The sequence below is a fragment of the Oryzias latipes genome, chromosome 1 (assembly GCF_053564925.1).
Source record: "Oryzias latipes strain Hd-rR chromosome 1, Olatipes_Hd-rR_3.1".
Taxonomy (NCBI): Eukaryota; Metazoa; Chordata; class Actinopteri; order Beloniformes; family Adrianichthyidae; genus Oryzias; species Oryzias latipes.
In genome coordinates this window covers 4,614,360-4,628,903 of record NC_136237.1, presented here as the reverse complement: position 1 = coordinate 4,628,903, position 14,544 = coordinate 4,614,360, and the positions used below count along the sequence as shown (strand labels likewise).

Here is a 14,544-nt window from a genome sequence, read left to right as displayed (position 1 = left end):
CAATCTCTATTAACAAGTCACACAGAGACACAAATGAGCAGTGAGGATGGTTGTTCAGAGGAAATACTGTATATAGCTGGCAGAGCTCCAAGCTTTTGTTACCTCTCTCCCCTCTTACGTTGAATCTCATTTAAGCTTCTCTGAGCACCGTCTCAGAGGGGAGTGCTTCCTCAACACAGACATCACCGCTTAGCCCTTTTTTTTTCTTGTAGACACAACACACACACTATAAAGTCCCATATTTGTGTCATGAGTAACCCTTGTGCTGTCCTAGGCACTTTAACATTGGGAGTTGTGTCATCTAGACCCACTAGACAGTGCGCTGAGCCGTTTTCCTTCAATGATTTGTGATCTTCACTGGTGTCCATGGATTACATGAAATCTTTCCACCTTTATCCACCTTTGTCATGGTAGGGAGAACACGTCAATGTAAGGGTGGGGTCATCTAAGATAGCACAAGGGGTAAACCTACATACTAGATCAGACAGTGGTACACCGTTACACCCACACACAAACACACACACACATTGCCTCTGATTACTGTGAAACTTAAGGGTCCTTCTTTCCAAAATACCAGTCGTGTGTTATTACCTCCCATGGAGCACTAAGCTGTTACCTTCTGAATCCAAGATGACGAACAAATGTTGGTTTTTCCCATATGAAACACGCAGTACGGCACTAACTGTGCACTCTCCCAGGCCAGTGCCAGAAAAGCAAACTCTGAGCCAAAAACAACAGAAAATGAGAAGAAGAAACCTGCCAGAAGACAGAGAAAGTCACACTGTCTCTATTTTTTTCTTTTTTAGAAAAAAACCAGCAGAATTCAAGTCAGAACCGTTTTGAATCTAAAATAAGTGTTGAAGTAAAGTCTCAGAAGATCATGTCAAGACGGATTCCACTCTAAACCCTGTGGTTACCTGCTAGTTGAATAAGTAAGGATGCACATAACACATTTTCTTTTTTTTCCCCCCTTTGTCTTTTCTTTTAGCCTGCAGCAGGAAAGCTTGAAAAAGAGCCAAAATCCGGCTGGGGATGCTCCTCCACAGATTCATAAATCCTGTCATGATGGACAGCTTCCAACACCAAAAGCACGCTTAACCGTTTGTCCTAATATTTATTCCACTGAACAATGAAGCTCTGAAAAAGTAAATAATGGGGGCTTGGAAACTCTCCAGTGCTGCATTCTAGTCTCGCACAGTTTGACCTTCCCAGCCTATTTCACGAGTGAGGGCAGGGAGTGACACCACTGCTGCATACTGCCTTGCTATTCTGGCTCAGTTCATTAATAATGTCAAACGCTGCAGAGCCTAATGAGGGCCCCCCTCACTATCCTACACCTATCTGATCTCCTCTATTTGTATTCCCAGCACTGATATGATATTTGGCCAGCTGCGGTCTAGACAAGGGTCTTACATGCGCTGTGCAGAACAATTCTTCGGAAGGAAAGGGCAGTTCAATATGAAATTAGATTTTGTATTGCTCCACTTTTGCCCGACTCCACTTTGATCGATAAACAGGTACTAACTAAATAGAATTTCAGAGAGAACAAGGAGGGGCTTGTGATAAGATCTACTAAACCCTTTTCCGATGAAATCCTGCTGTGCTGCAGAGTGCAAAAAAAGCAATGCGGGTCTGTAAATATACCCCGGGCTGAGAGGGAGGACGGAGAAACGTTGGCCAATTCCAACATTTCTGACTCTGCTTTAACTGGCGCCGAACTGTAAAAAAGAGAAATCGAATGCCATAAAGAGGGTTTGTCCAGCTGCAAAACACTTTTACATTGAGGGACTTTAATGTCCTTAGTTTCATCAACTAGTAATGAGGAACAAATCTTTAATTTAGTGCTCATTAACGTCACTTAATGCTAAAGCTCTGGCCAAATGGTGCTGGACAGAGAATGATGAGTTAACGATCAGTTATTTAAATCAGACTGGAGTTAATCACCTACTAATTACGTCTCAGTCCTTGATAAAGCTCTTGTCAATAGATAATCAATTGTAAATAATTAACTAACTGTCAGTAATATTCTAACTGCATTAATGCCTAATAGGGTGTTTGTATCAATATTTAGTTATCAATCTAATAAAAATACAATAACCTATATTGACCAAAAAGTGTTTTCGTTTATTTTTTTTTCTAAGGAATTTTGTGTGGAATTTGTATGTCTGTCACATAATTTCACATCTGTCTTGTTTTTCTATTTTTTTTTGTTTTTATTGTGGGCAGTTGAGAGAGAGAGTTATGTGGTATACCCTCCAAAGACTGAATGATGAAGCCTAAAAACACAATTCCAAGTGTTGTGACCAGACAATTTCAAAAACACAGTCAATGACCCGTTTCCTCTGTGCATGTTCCACATCTGAAATGATCCCATACAAAGGACTGAATGAAAAAGGAAGCAGCCAGCCATTTCTAATGATGAACTTCACTTCACATAGCCAGATCTATTGGTTTGGAACACTTGAAAAGATGTGAAAACATCCACACACAGAGTACAGGTTGATTCCATTCTTAGTATCTGGGTTAATTTCTTATGAATTATTTCTTTGTTTTGTGTCCTCTCAAGGAAAGCAGAGCAGAACAGGAGTAATATATTATTTCTCCTCACCTATAGGTACCTGGAATTTCTTAATAATGAGGTACCTTCACACTAACACGCTGTTACCAATCCATTAGACAAAGATTGCTTGTTGACAATGATCTGATCTGATGTCCACCAGGAAACTAGTTTGTTAGGGAGATGTTCTGATTCATTGCCTTTACAATTGGTAACATTTGATCCAGTCATCATGAACTAATCAGTATTTAGTCGATGGGGTTTGGCCAGGGCGTCGTGGTGAGGTTTAAGTCTGTGACTGTTTCTCATCTCTAAAGGTTGTGTTCTTCTCAAAGTGTTACCATAAGCAACAACAGACAGCACAATGCATTGACTGCAAGGCTGACTCAAACGCTACTCGTTACGGCAATTTAGCTTTCATGGCGTTTACTCTCACTTGACTGGACCTATTGATCCGAGCGGTGAAGCTGCGCGCGCCCCACACTGCCTCACCGCCAGGAGCTGTCCTTTCAGCACCACTCCGTGCTGAAGCTGCAGCGGCGCGCGGGGGGGAACACCGCGGACAATACATGAACAAGGGACTTTCGCCAAATATTACCCCCCCCCCCCCCCCCACACACACACACACACACACCCACCCACCCACACATACTCACACACCCCACCTCCACCCGGCCGTGAAATACAATCAACACCTCTGAGGCCCGTTCACCCCAACCAGCAACCTCCGAGCTCGTGCGCTATCAAATTAAGGAAATGAAAAGTCAGCGGTGCGCACCAGCAGCTCCGCATTACCCCATTCACAAACCCACTCTGGTTAACCGGAACGGGGGCGGTGGGGGGGGGGGGGGCATTCATGTGCGTGTAATTACGGGGGATGCGCAGGAGCTCACCAGCTGAGTGACCCCTGTTCGTGGCGTCGTGGTCACTGTCCCCCTGCTCGCTGTCGCCGTGACCGCTGTCTTTGGAGCTGACGATGTCTGCTTCTTGAAAGGCAGAGCTGGAGAACGAGAGGGGCGGTGCGAATGGGGAGCAGGAGGAGGTGAGAGAGAGAGAGAGAGGAGAAAGCGGAGCACAATCAGAATAGTCCAATGATGTTGACGGAGGCCGTTAGGAGTCTAAACTGGATGTGAAAACCTGCTGACACTTTTCCTCGTCACCTATGGGACTACATGAACGATTCAGACACGTTTAGGGTCTAAAACTTAAAAAAATTATCGAAATATGCTCATAGTGAACGTGTTCGTGATGGTGTTTTTCTGTACCTGTTGACACGCCTGGGTCTGTCCACCAGATAGCTGAGCTCTGCTCGTTGATGTTTTGTCTAAAACAGAAAAAAAAAAAAGCAGAACCGTGTATTTGGTCAAACTTACGCCGACAGGAGGCATGCTTGAAGTAACCTGATCCACGCGTGTGTGTGTTTGTGGAGGTGCGCGTCAGATGGGGGGGGGGGGGGTGCTGTGCTAGTCAAACTTGCTGGAGTGAAAGAGAGGAGATGATAGTGGGGGAGAGGGAGGAGGGGGGGGGGTGGAGGAGGCAATTGAATCCGTTAATGATTGAGCAGCCCGATGCCGAAACTGAACAACCTTTGTTCACGCTGCTGCCGTGCTGGGTCGTGCGTGGAATACTTAACACCCCAAAAAAGCGAGGCCGCGACTCGCAGGCTGGCTCCACTCCAGGCTCAATCAACAGAAACCTCCACAGCGCCACGAGCGGAACGCGCAGGCCGACCGCGCGAGCGCAGCTCGTTTACCTGTGTCCTCTGCTCCGCTGCTCATATTCACCAGCTGAAGTTGAAGTACGTTGCGCAACAACCCTTTTAAGTCAGTCTTACTGTCACTCATCTTATTTCACCAGATGAAACTGATTTGATCTTAATGGGTTGATTTCAATCTGAGTGCCATGAACCTACAGCCTGTAAATCATGACAGGCACAAACACTTAACTTTATTTTGGATTCTGAAACGTCACTTAAGATTTAACTATCTGCGTTTCCAATCGCCATCACGCTTGACGGTGATTAACCCAGAAGCAGCAATCAGGGCCTGATTCCTCTCTGACTTGGCTGCTGCGCGTGACCTAAATGGACAGCAGACTTTGACATCACACAGATGATGAATCCCAGAGATATCTCGGTACACTTCTAACATGAACTGGGGGTTTTACGTGGGGTCCGGGGGGGAGGGAACCTGATTCCGTCCTCTCTTACCTCACTGGAGAGGATGCTGCCGTTGGAAATGATGTCCGGCTGCTGGTCGCTGTAGCCGGTGATGATGGCCCCACAGGGGTTGCTGCGGTCCGTCTCTGCGCTGCGGGAGGGGCTGCACGGCTTCAAGAACATCAGGTCCGTTTTTGCGGACTCGGGTGTCAGACACACCTGGTAGCAGTAGGAGTTCTGGTTCTGGTGGTGCGAGCCGAACCCCCCACCCACTCCCCCGACTCCAGATTCTTCCACGGGCACCTGTCCCACGGGGCCCACACCTGTCGTCACGTTGGTGCTCTGAACCAACATGATGTCGGATTTGCTCAGCTTCTTCTGCTTCCTGCCGCGAGCGTGTCTGCTGCAGCACGAGCAGCAGCACAGGCAGCAGTCGCCGGCCAGCAGGCACGTGTACAGGTTCAGCTTCTTGTCCTTTTGACAGCGCACGGCCAGCACGATCATTGCCAGGAGGAAAATGAAGGAAACGGAGCCCAGGGCAATGATGAGAATAAGAGTGAGGTTAAGTGAGATGTCCTTCGACCTGGAGGCCGAGCTTCGGTCTCCGCTGCGGCCCTCCACAGCACCATCCACAAGTATTACACTCACGCTGGCAGAGGAGGACAGAGGGGGCTGCCCGTGGTCCCTAACTTCTATTAGAAGGTCATAGAAGCCCTGGGGGTCCCTTTTGGGGGAGATCCTGCGCGCTGTCCGCAGCTCCCCGGTCCTCCAGTCCATGCGGAACATCCCCATCTCGTTGCCCCGGAGGATGCTGTAGGACAGACGTGCGTTCTCGCCGTCGTCTGCGTCCATGGCAGCGATGCGCGTCACCAGATAGCCAGGCTCTGCAGAGCGCGGCAAATGCTCCTTGGCTGTGCCGTTTTTGCCCACGGGGCCCGTGACGGTGGGGGCGTTATCGTTTTGGTCAACTATGATGACATTTACTGTGGCATTGGAGAAGAGCTCAGCAGCACCCGAGTCCTTCGCCTGGACCATGAAACTGAACTCCTTCAGCTGCTCGTAATCGAAGGAGCGCAGCGCGTATAGATACCCGGTGTCCTGGTTTATAGACACATACGTGTCCACAGACATGCCCTGGATGTCACACCCCAATATGGAGTAGGTAATGAGAGCATTTTGTCCCACATCAAGGTCCACTGCGCTCACGGCGTGGATAAACGCGCCGGGCACGTTATTCTCAGTCACATACACATCATAAACCGCCTGCGTAAAGCGCGGCGCGTTATCGTTCTCATCAGAGACGTGCACTTTTATAGACTTGCTGGTGGCCAGTGAGGGCTGACCTTTATCTTTGGCCACCACCGTTATGGTGTAGGAATCTGTGCTCTCTCTGTCCAGCGGCCCGTCTGTAACAATAGTGTAGTAGTTTTTAAAAGAGGACTTCAGCTTGAAAGGGACGTCTCCCAGTATCTCGCAGCTCATCTGCTCGTTGTCACCCGAGTCTCGGTCCGAGACGCTGAAAAGTGCGATAACGGTGCCGAGCGCGTCCTGCTCGCTCACTGAATCCGTCACGGTGCTGAAGCCGATCTCTGGCGTGTTGTCGTTCACGTCCTGAAGTTTGACCAGCACTTTGCAGTGCGCAGGAACGGCGTTAGCGCCCAGATCTTTAGCCTGGACAAAGATCTGGTGCGTATTGCTCTCTTCATAGTCCACCTCACCCGCCACCTCTATCCTGCCCGTCCTGGCATCAATATTGAACAGGTCTCTTATTGGCGGGCTGTTGTGACTGCTGAAAGAATAAACTACTTCCCCGTTCTGTCCTTCGTCAACATCCGTGGCGCTGAGCTGAATGACCAGAGTGCCCACGGGGGAGTTTTCCCGCAGGTTAACCGTGTACACCGACTGGTTAAAGGTTGGCGCGTTGTCATTTGAGTCCAGAACTTTAACGACCAGCAGCGCCGTTCCGGTCCTCTGTGGATTGCCCCCGTCCACAGCAGTGAGCACATAGCGGTGCACCGCCTGCTGCTCTCTGTCCAGAGGCTTCTCCAGAACCAGCTCAGCGAACTTGTTCCCGTCGGTCTGAGTCTGCACATCAAGGTAAAAATAGTTATTTTTCGTTATGGCATACGTGCTGAGCGCGTTCGTGCCAACGTCGGGGTCGAACGCGTTTTCTATGGGGAAGCGAGTCCCTGGGATGGCGCTCTCTGATATTTCCACGGTAATGTCCGTCTCTGGGAAGCTGGGTGGGTTATCATTGATATCCATTACTTCGATCTCCACGCGAAACAGCTCCAGTGGGTTGTCCAGAAACATTTCCAAGTGCAGCTGGCACGGGGTGGTCTGCTTACAGATTTCTTCCCGGTCAATTTTCTCCTTCACCACGAGCGCACCGTTCTCCAAGTTCACCTTCAGGTAATTTGTCCGCGAGTTGGGCACCGTCTGGAAGCGGCGAGCGGAAAGTTTGGTAATGTCCAGCCCCAAATCCTCAGCAATATTCCCAACCACGGTGCCAGGCTCCTGCTCCTCTGGCACAGAGTAGCGCAGCTGACAGACAGCTCCATTCAAAATGGAGAGCAGGAGTATTGACCAAATCATCTCCTCTGCCTCTGTCCAAGTGCACTTTAAGACAAAAGTAAAACGTTATTCCTTTTTCTCAGAGGACATGGACAGCTCCTGTGCTTTCTGTCCGTAAGAAGACGGGGAAGTAAACAGCAGAGAGGCTGCCCAACTTTAAAAATTCTCTCCTGTGCCTCAGGTCAGTGGAACATTGCGTCGTTTCAGCTGTGACAAGCACAGCCATTTGATCCAACCCTCTCTGTTAATCAATTCGGCACCGGTCTTTGAGTTTTGGCGTATGCGCATACATTGCCGGCTGGAGCCAGGACGCACAGCCAAGACTCCGTGTGCACAGAAACACACTCTCTTCTTTTTTTTCTTTCTGGAAAAGTCACAAATAGAAGAAAAAAATTCCACTCGGGCCAAAAAATTCGGGAAACTCCTTTTTATGCACTCAATAAATCAATAACAGCTCCCTTCCAGCACGACAAGACTTTCCCTCTATCTTTTCCTCTGTGGATGTAATCACTGCGCTTAAGCGCTCAAAGCGGATGATGTTCTCAGCTCGGCTTCTGTAAGGCGAGTGTGAGCGGTGGGGTTGCTTTTGCGCACAGCTCTTTTCCCCAGCAGCCAATGATATTCTGAAACATCGGGTGTGATGGCACCTGATTGGGGCTCCGAGACGCCAGCCAGGGCGCACATCGGACCCTCATAACAAAACCAGTTACGCGCGGGTTCACTCCCCCTTTTCCCTTCTCTCTTCTCTGCCACTCGCTCCTCCAGGCTCAGTCAAAGTTGCAGCACACAGATTAAATGTTACACATTCCGTGAGTTTAATAGAATATCAATGGTTGGCGGCGTGGTGCTGGCGCTGCGTCAACCTCTCATAATGGTATGCTTTTTTTTTAAATATTGCCAGTTATCACAAGGATTTTGAACTCGTAATGAAAGGTTTTTCATCAGAAGTTGTTTTCCTTTGACGCACATTTGAACTATTTGGAATCTGCACCTCTGATATGAAAACATACGTCAGAAAGTACTGAGGATGCCCACGGCGAAAGAGCACCATGCAAAATGCCTGCGCAACACAAGACAGGTTGTGACGAAACACCCTACGGTGCCTTGGTCAGCCCCCCCCCTCCCCCTCTGAGTTGTGCACATTTGGCACAAACGCATAAAAAAAAAAGACATCACCGACGCGTCTCATCTCTTGATCAGCACGAAAAAGGATCTCATCTCTGCAGGATCACGAGAGTTCCTTCAACTCAGTGAAGTGGAGCGTTTATACTTTAGTCCCACCGTGTTTCTAATAGCCTGAAGCCCATTAGTTCCTCTATTTTCACAGTCTTATCATTAACCCCCCTCAAAAACGCCTCCCTCAACTTTATGATTACACAGTTGCATCATGTACGCACTAATTTAATTCATAAAGAATACATTAAATATGCTAATGGAATAGTTATGAGGGAGACAACAATGGCGGGGGTCTAACTTCATGTTCACCAATTGGAAGAGAGAGAGAGAGAGAGGAGGAAAGGAGAGAACTGTAATTGCGCGTAATTAGCATAAGTCTCCAATTCCAAATGTATGAGACCAAGCGCAACAATATATGCAGCGTAATGCAAAGCGACGTGTCCATTGTGAGCTGGATTAAACAGCAAGTGATACGCGATTCTGTGTTTCTCCATACAAGTCAGGAAAAACAAAGAGGATACGTTGAAAGAATTTACATCCGTGTCTGAGCCGGAGCTGTGTGACTGAATCGAGCTGACACAGGAGCAGGACGGCGGAACGGCGCGCACCGCGGCTCCTCTGAGTTGAGGCGCGCTCGGTCTCCCTCTCGCGCGCTCTGTCTTTGGGGTTCCTTCAGATTGATATGGAGACCAACGTCGCCCCCTGGCGTCAGCCCGGGATCCCTAGAAAATACCAGTGAAAACTGGGCTTGACCTCGTTGTTTTTGCTCATTTCAATCACAAATCACGTGTTTTATTTTAAAACAAGCAGCAACGACAAAGAAGGAAGAAGGATGAAGCTATGTAGAGTGGATTACTTTCCCACAAGCAATCTGTAGGGATAATCATGATGCTTCATACCCACAGACATGATAAAAAAATTACAGAATTATGCAAAAAAAAGTCAGCCTCCAAACCTTTTTGTTTCTCATGAGGAAGATATTAGACTAATATCTAAAATAACATAAAGCACACGTTTTTCACATTTCTATAAAGGTCTTTCAAAGTTTCTTTCTGATTCCCATTTTCATTCTTTTTTTTCTGGCCATTCTCAAAAGTTATTACTGTTAAACGAAATGAAACACAGGAAATTACCAATTTTTAATCCCCTAAAGGCATTTAGGTAAAATGACTGGAGTAAAAAAGAGTAAAAATCATTTAATGTCATAAGAAAACTTTAGAAAGCCCAGAGAAAGCCTGGAAAACTATTAAGACTATTCACAAAAAACGTGATAATCTTATTAAACTATAAATGTAACAAATGATTATCCTCATATTTATACATTTAACTGAAACAATGCATAGTGTTGTAATTGTCAGAGAAATGCTGTCATCAACTAGAGGAAAAACAATATTTAGTCCATAAAATGAGAGAGATAACAGTGCTCCAGGAAAGAGCAAAACAAAATCCAGTTTAAAAATGTACCTTTTCTTTTTTAAGATGACCATAGACAACCTTAAAATGTATTCTTGTTATAATTTAATTTTTATCGCAAACCAGCATCCAAACAAACATTTTTGTTTTATTTTTCCCAATGAGAACAATCTCTTACCTGTATACCCTAACAGGTTCCACTTGGCATGCCAAAGGGAAACAAATATCGGAGAAATCATTTGAGGGGTCAGTCCTGCAGGTTCAGTTGGCTGGCTGTGGGACTGGCGTGCAGGAAACCTGGGTTTGCTGCATCCAGTGTGGGTCTTTAGGCACTGCTGCCTATCTGGATCTCCCCGTGCCTTGAAAATACAGGGTTGTGTCAGGAAAATGTAAAAACTCTCCACCTAACCACCTGTGGCAACCCCTAACAGAATAAGCCAAAGGGTGAACAACTAGTAATGGAGGTTCAGTACATAGTTGTCTATGAAATTGAACTCAGAAGAAGTCATCCCTTGACAGGACTTAGACTGACTCTAAACTGAATGGTATTGTGTTTTATTTCCATAGATACAATAGATAAAAGTTCCTCTCATTTTAATTGTTTCCTCTTGGACTAATGCGAGACAGCAAGTTGGTAACCCTTGTGCGATCCTAGATGACCCCACCCTTACATTGACGTGTTATCCCTACCATGACAAAGGTGGAAAGATTTCATGTAATCCATGAGTGAGGTTCACAAATCATTGAAGAAAAAAGGTTCAGCACACTGTCTAGTGGGTCTAGATGACCCAACTCCCAATGGTAAAGTGGTAAAGCCTAGGATAGCACTTTAAACTGGGTCACAGAGAGACAGAAGTTCCGCAGAAAGCAGCCATCATTAAGACACTGCTGCTGCTGCTGCAGTAGTAAAACTCACCGTATGGGAGAGTTTCTGAATGATCGCATGAACCCAGACATGGAGACGTGATTACCGACGCTTTAACATACATAAACCCGATCTCTAAACATCATCCATGTCTTCCATTCACTGTAAATGAGATGTACACAGACACCGCTCCGTGTAGCGATCAGACTAAAAATATTTGATGCTAGCCCCTCCAGCACGCGCCTGGGGCGTCAAACTTATGAACACATTTTTAGACAGGCGTCGAGCAGCGAATTTGCTGCGCGTCCCAACAGAGGCGTCTGACACAAATTTGATGCTCAAATTTCATTTGGTGTGAACACAGCAGAAGGAAAAGAAAGCCCCTTCTGATGTGTTGAAGGTTTCACCCCATTTCCAGCACTCTGAGACTGGAACAGGGAGCTGAAGACAAAAATGCATCGTAGCTACCATCCAAGTGAAACACCCGAGAACGTGGAATCTTTTTGGTCTTCCAGGACAGGTGTCCTGCTGATCAAATGCTGCTGATCACCTGTATCAGATGTGTTTGCCAGGAAGAAGCCGCAGCGGCAGCTTTCTGAAAATGGAGGAGAGAAGTCTGGAGTTAGAAACTCCATCAGATGGCTCACGCATTAGAGAAGTAGTGAGTTCAAGCTTCTGGCACCAGCAATCCAATGAGGAAGGCTGGCTCAATGTCTGTTGGAGGCAAGATATGTGTTCCCCGAAAACACAGAGACAAAAATGTCCCCCAGCATCAAAGTTTTCATAGTTTGTTCTGAACACATTGTGGGAGAACCTGTGTGAGATTTGTCAACATGTGAAGTGAGTGTGGTTCAACAAAACCTCGGTGTTGGAGGGGGTGCATGCTAAACACAGAGGGGGTTGAACAGCGGGGCATTTGCTGGCGCTGATAAAAGTAGAGAGTTTGTTTTTTCTTGCTTGCAGCTTGTACTTCTCTTTAGTCCACTTCAAAACAGTCTTTCTGTTGTTAAGTTGTTGGGGTCCTGTTGTTTTTTACGTGGCGATGGCTGAGTTGTGCATTGGGAAAGCTCTTTGAGGTCTTCACAGAAGCTGCGTGGTTAATCTTCTGAAGGAGTGTGAAACGTCCAGAAAGATGCTTGAGGTGCAAATGAGTTTGCTGTGACAACACAATCCTGAAGGACTGTCAAAGTGGTAACTGTCAGAAAGAGAGGGATGAAAAGTCTGTCGCTTTTTTCATTGCATATATCAAATCCCAGCTGTTTTAAAAATGAGATTAGTCTTTCCTATCGTCACTGATGTGTGTCTGTTTCCTTCTGCTCGTGGGACATTCATGGTAGAGCAATTGACCTCCTATCTAATTTCTCAAAATGTCAAAGTATTACTGAGATGTGTCATGTTTGTGACGTCTCATTTTATGTTGATTCTGTTAAACCAAACAACAAACAGTCTTTGATAACTACAACCTGCATCCAACACAACAACCTTCTTAACCTGCACATTGACTCCACTTTATTCTCGTTTGATCCCTCGTGAGCCAGAGGAAAAGCAATGATCATGCTGCTTGTAATCTTGGTGCATTTATAATTCAGTAGCTCTAAAATGACAAATGGGACATAATCTTTGACAAATGATGTCATAACCAGGCATGATGAAAAGGGCCGAGAAACTAAGCCTTGTCTGTAGGCAAAAGCTCGGCTGGCCATTAACATTTCATAATACGGACAAAAAGCCAATTAAGATAATATTATGGAGCAAGCACCCAAAGGATATTCCTCAAGCCTTGCACTGCACCCTTTGGCAGGACTGTAGTATACACGTTAAAACTTGAACTTCTGTTTATGATAGAAATGAGTTGCAGCCCAATTACAGCCAGAAAACGGAACAATCCTTTCATGATTTGTTTTATTTTGGAAAAAAAAAGCCTGGACCGGGTTTTAGCGGTGTGCTCCTAATAATCTGTGGTGACTGCGAAGAGGCCTGATAACATTTCTCACAACGTGTTGGCACAGTTAGGTTCCAGGCTTGTGAAGCCTGGAGAAACATTAAAAAAGAAACAAATAACTAAATATAGAAAGAATGTGAATGTTTACGCATGGGTTTGTCCTTCTAGTTCTTGAGGTAATTAAATTGGAGATGCAAACTGGAAAAACAAATGTGCAGAATCATCAGTTTTCCAAATTTAACAGAGTATTTAGGTATTTCATCATTTTACTAAATGTAAATAAAAGAAGAAAAAAAAATGAAACTACAACATTTTTTAATGCTTGGGAACCCCAAAAAGTTTGACCAGCCCCATTTGTTCCAATTTAGTCATTTTTTTTTTATTCCAAAGAGCCACACACTTGAAGAGTTCTTGTAAACGGCTGAGTAAGCACAATACACAACACGTCTTTTATTGTGTGTGTGAGTTGGATCACGCTGTAACGAGCAGTGTGTGTCCTGATGGTGATTACCCAGACTGATGGATGGAAGGAAGGGAAGGCAGAAGAAGCAAAGCAGAAGACAGATTGGAATGAAGGCTGAAAGCAGTGAATGGACAGTACATTAGAGCAGAATCAGCGAGGGAGCATGAGGGAAGAGAGGCTTGGAAGAGCAGGGGCCTTAGGAGGTTGAGGTGTTAAAGTGAGATGAAGTGAGTTGGAGGGAAAAGAGAGGAGGTGGAGAAGGTGATTTGGGATATATCTGTACATGACAGCGCTAAGTGCTGCTGATAAGACATGGTAAAGTAGGATGCAACTGCAGGCAACTGGTTTATTTATTCATTACATATGGAAACTTTGCAGCATTGCCACCTGCACATGCCATGTTTTCTGTTCCAACATACAAAACCAACATGCTAAAAATGTGGGTTACAAGGCTACACAATAAGGGCTTCATTATATTAGCATTTGTAAAATTCTGGTAATATTTCACACATCAAAGAACTAATATTTGCCTGAAAGCTACAAAGACACATATCTACATTGAGCTGGTTTATAGCTAGCTTTCTCTATGTATCTGTTTATCTTCAGTGAATAGAGTTTCCTTCTCGTGTTAGGATTTTTAAAAACCCACTTGGATAAACATCATGTTTTTGGTGATGTGGCATTTTTCTGATAATGGAGGACATAGATAAAGAAAATTAAGCTTCAAATAACATTTCTGAGTATTTCTCTACACAAATTGAGGTGAATCAGCAGCAGATGATAATGTACCTTCTTTAAAAGTTATTTGTGTGATGTAAAAAATACCAACAATAATCCTCCCCCTTCGAGCTCTTACCAAGGGGAGGGGGGCACAATCATAATTAAAAGACCAATGGGAACACTTTGAAAATGGATCAAAAGGTGATCAGTGTGGGGCTTTAAGGATGAACTTTGGACATTCAAAAATAATTTGACAGAAATTTCTTTAAACAACAGACTTTTTTCATTCTTTTAGCAGAATGTTTTTCAAAAATGAATTTTTGATGATTTTTATGCTTTGTCATATTGACAGAAGCGATCGATGCATCTAATAAAACATGTAACACTGACACTGATGATTAGATGGCTCTATCACATTAACTTCTAATCCATCAACCATGTTAAGCCTTGTCACACAGCTTTGTGTACTATAGAAAAACAAAAAAAAAATGCTGCTTTTGTTAGATACAAGTCTCTATATAGGGGCATTTCCAATGAGGCATCATTTTACATTTAAATAACAGTTTGGTGACTTTGTAGATGCTGCATTGGCAACATGCATAGATTTAAGTTAAACAGATCTACTGCTGTCTTGGTAACTAGGAGGGATTTGGGCTGAAGTAAGTTGGATGAAGAT

At 45.2% G+C, this 14,544-nt stretch overlaps 1 protein-coding gene across 4 annotated transcripts in view; it reads right to left on the bottom strand.

Moving 5' to 3' along the window:
- Positions 1 to 12,773, bottom strand: part of pcdh10a (protocadherin 10a) — a 29,234-nt gene extending 16,461 nt beyond the window's left edge. For all 4 annotated transcript variants that reach the window (XM_011480446.4, XM_011480449.4, XM_011480444.4 and 1 more), the window contains exons 1-3: positions 4,767 to 12,773; positions 3,823 to 3,881; positions 3,451 to 3,557 (exon numbers count right to left, since the gene is read on the bottom strand). In XM_011480446.4, the coding sequence (XP_011478748.1) occupies positions 3,451 to 3,557; positions 3,823 to 3,881; positions 4,767 to 7,310 (2,710 nt within the window). In that variant the 5' untranslated portion in view covers positions 7,311 to 12,773. The remainder of the gene's footprint in view (positions 1 to 3,450; positions 3,558 to 3,822; positions 3,882 to 4,766) is intronic.
- Between the last annotated feature and the right edge of the window lie 1,771 nt (positions 12,774 to 14,544).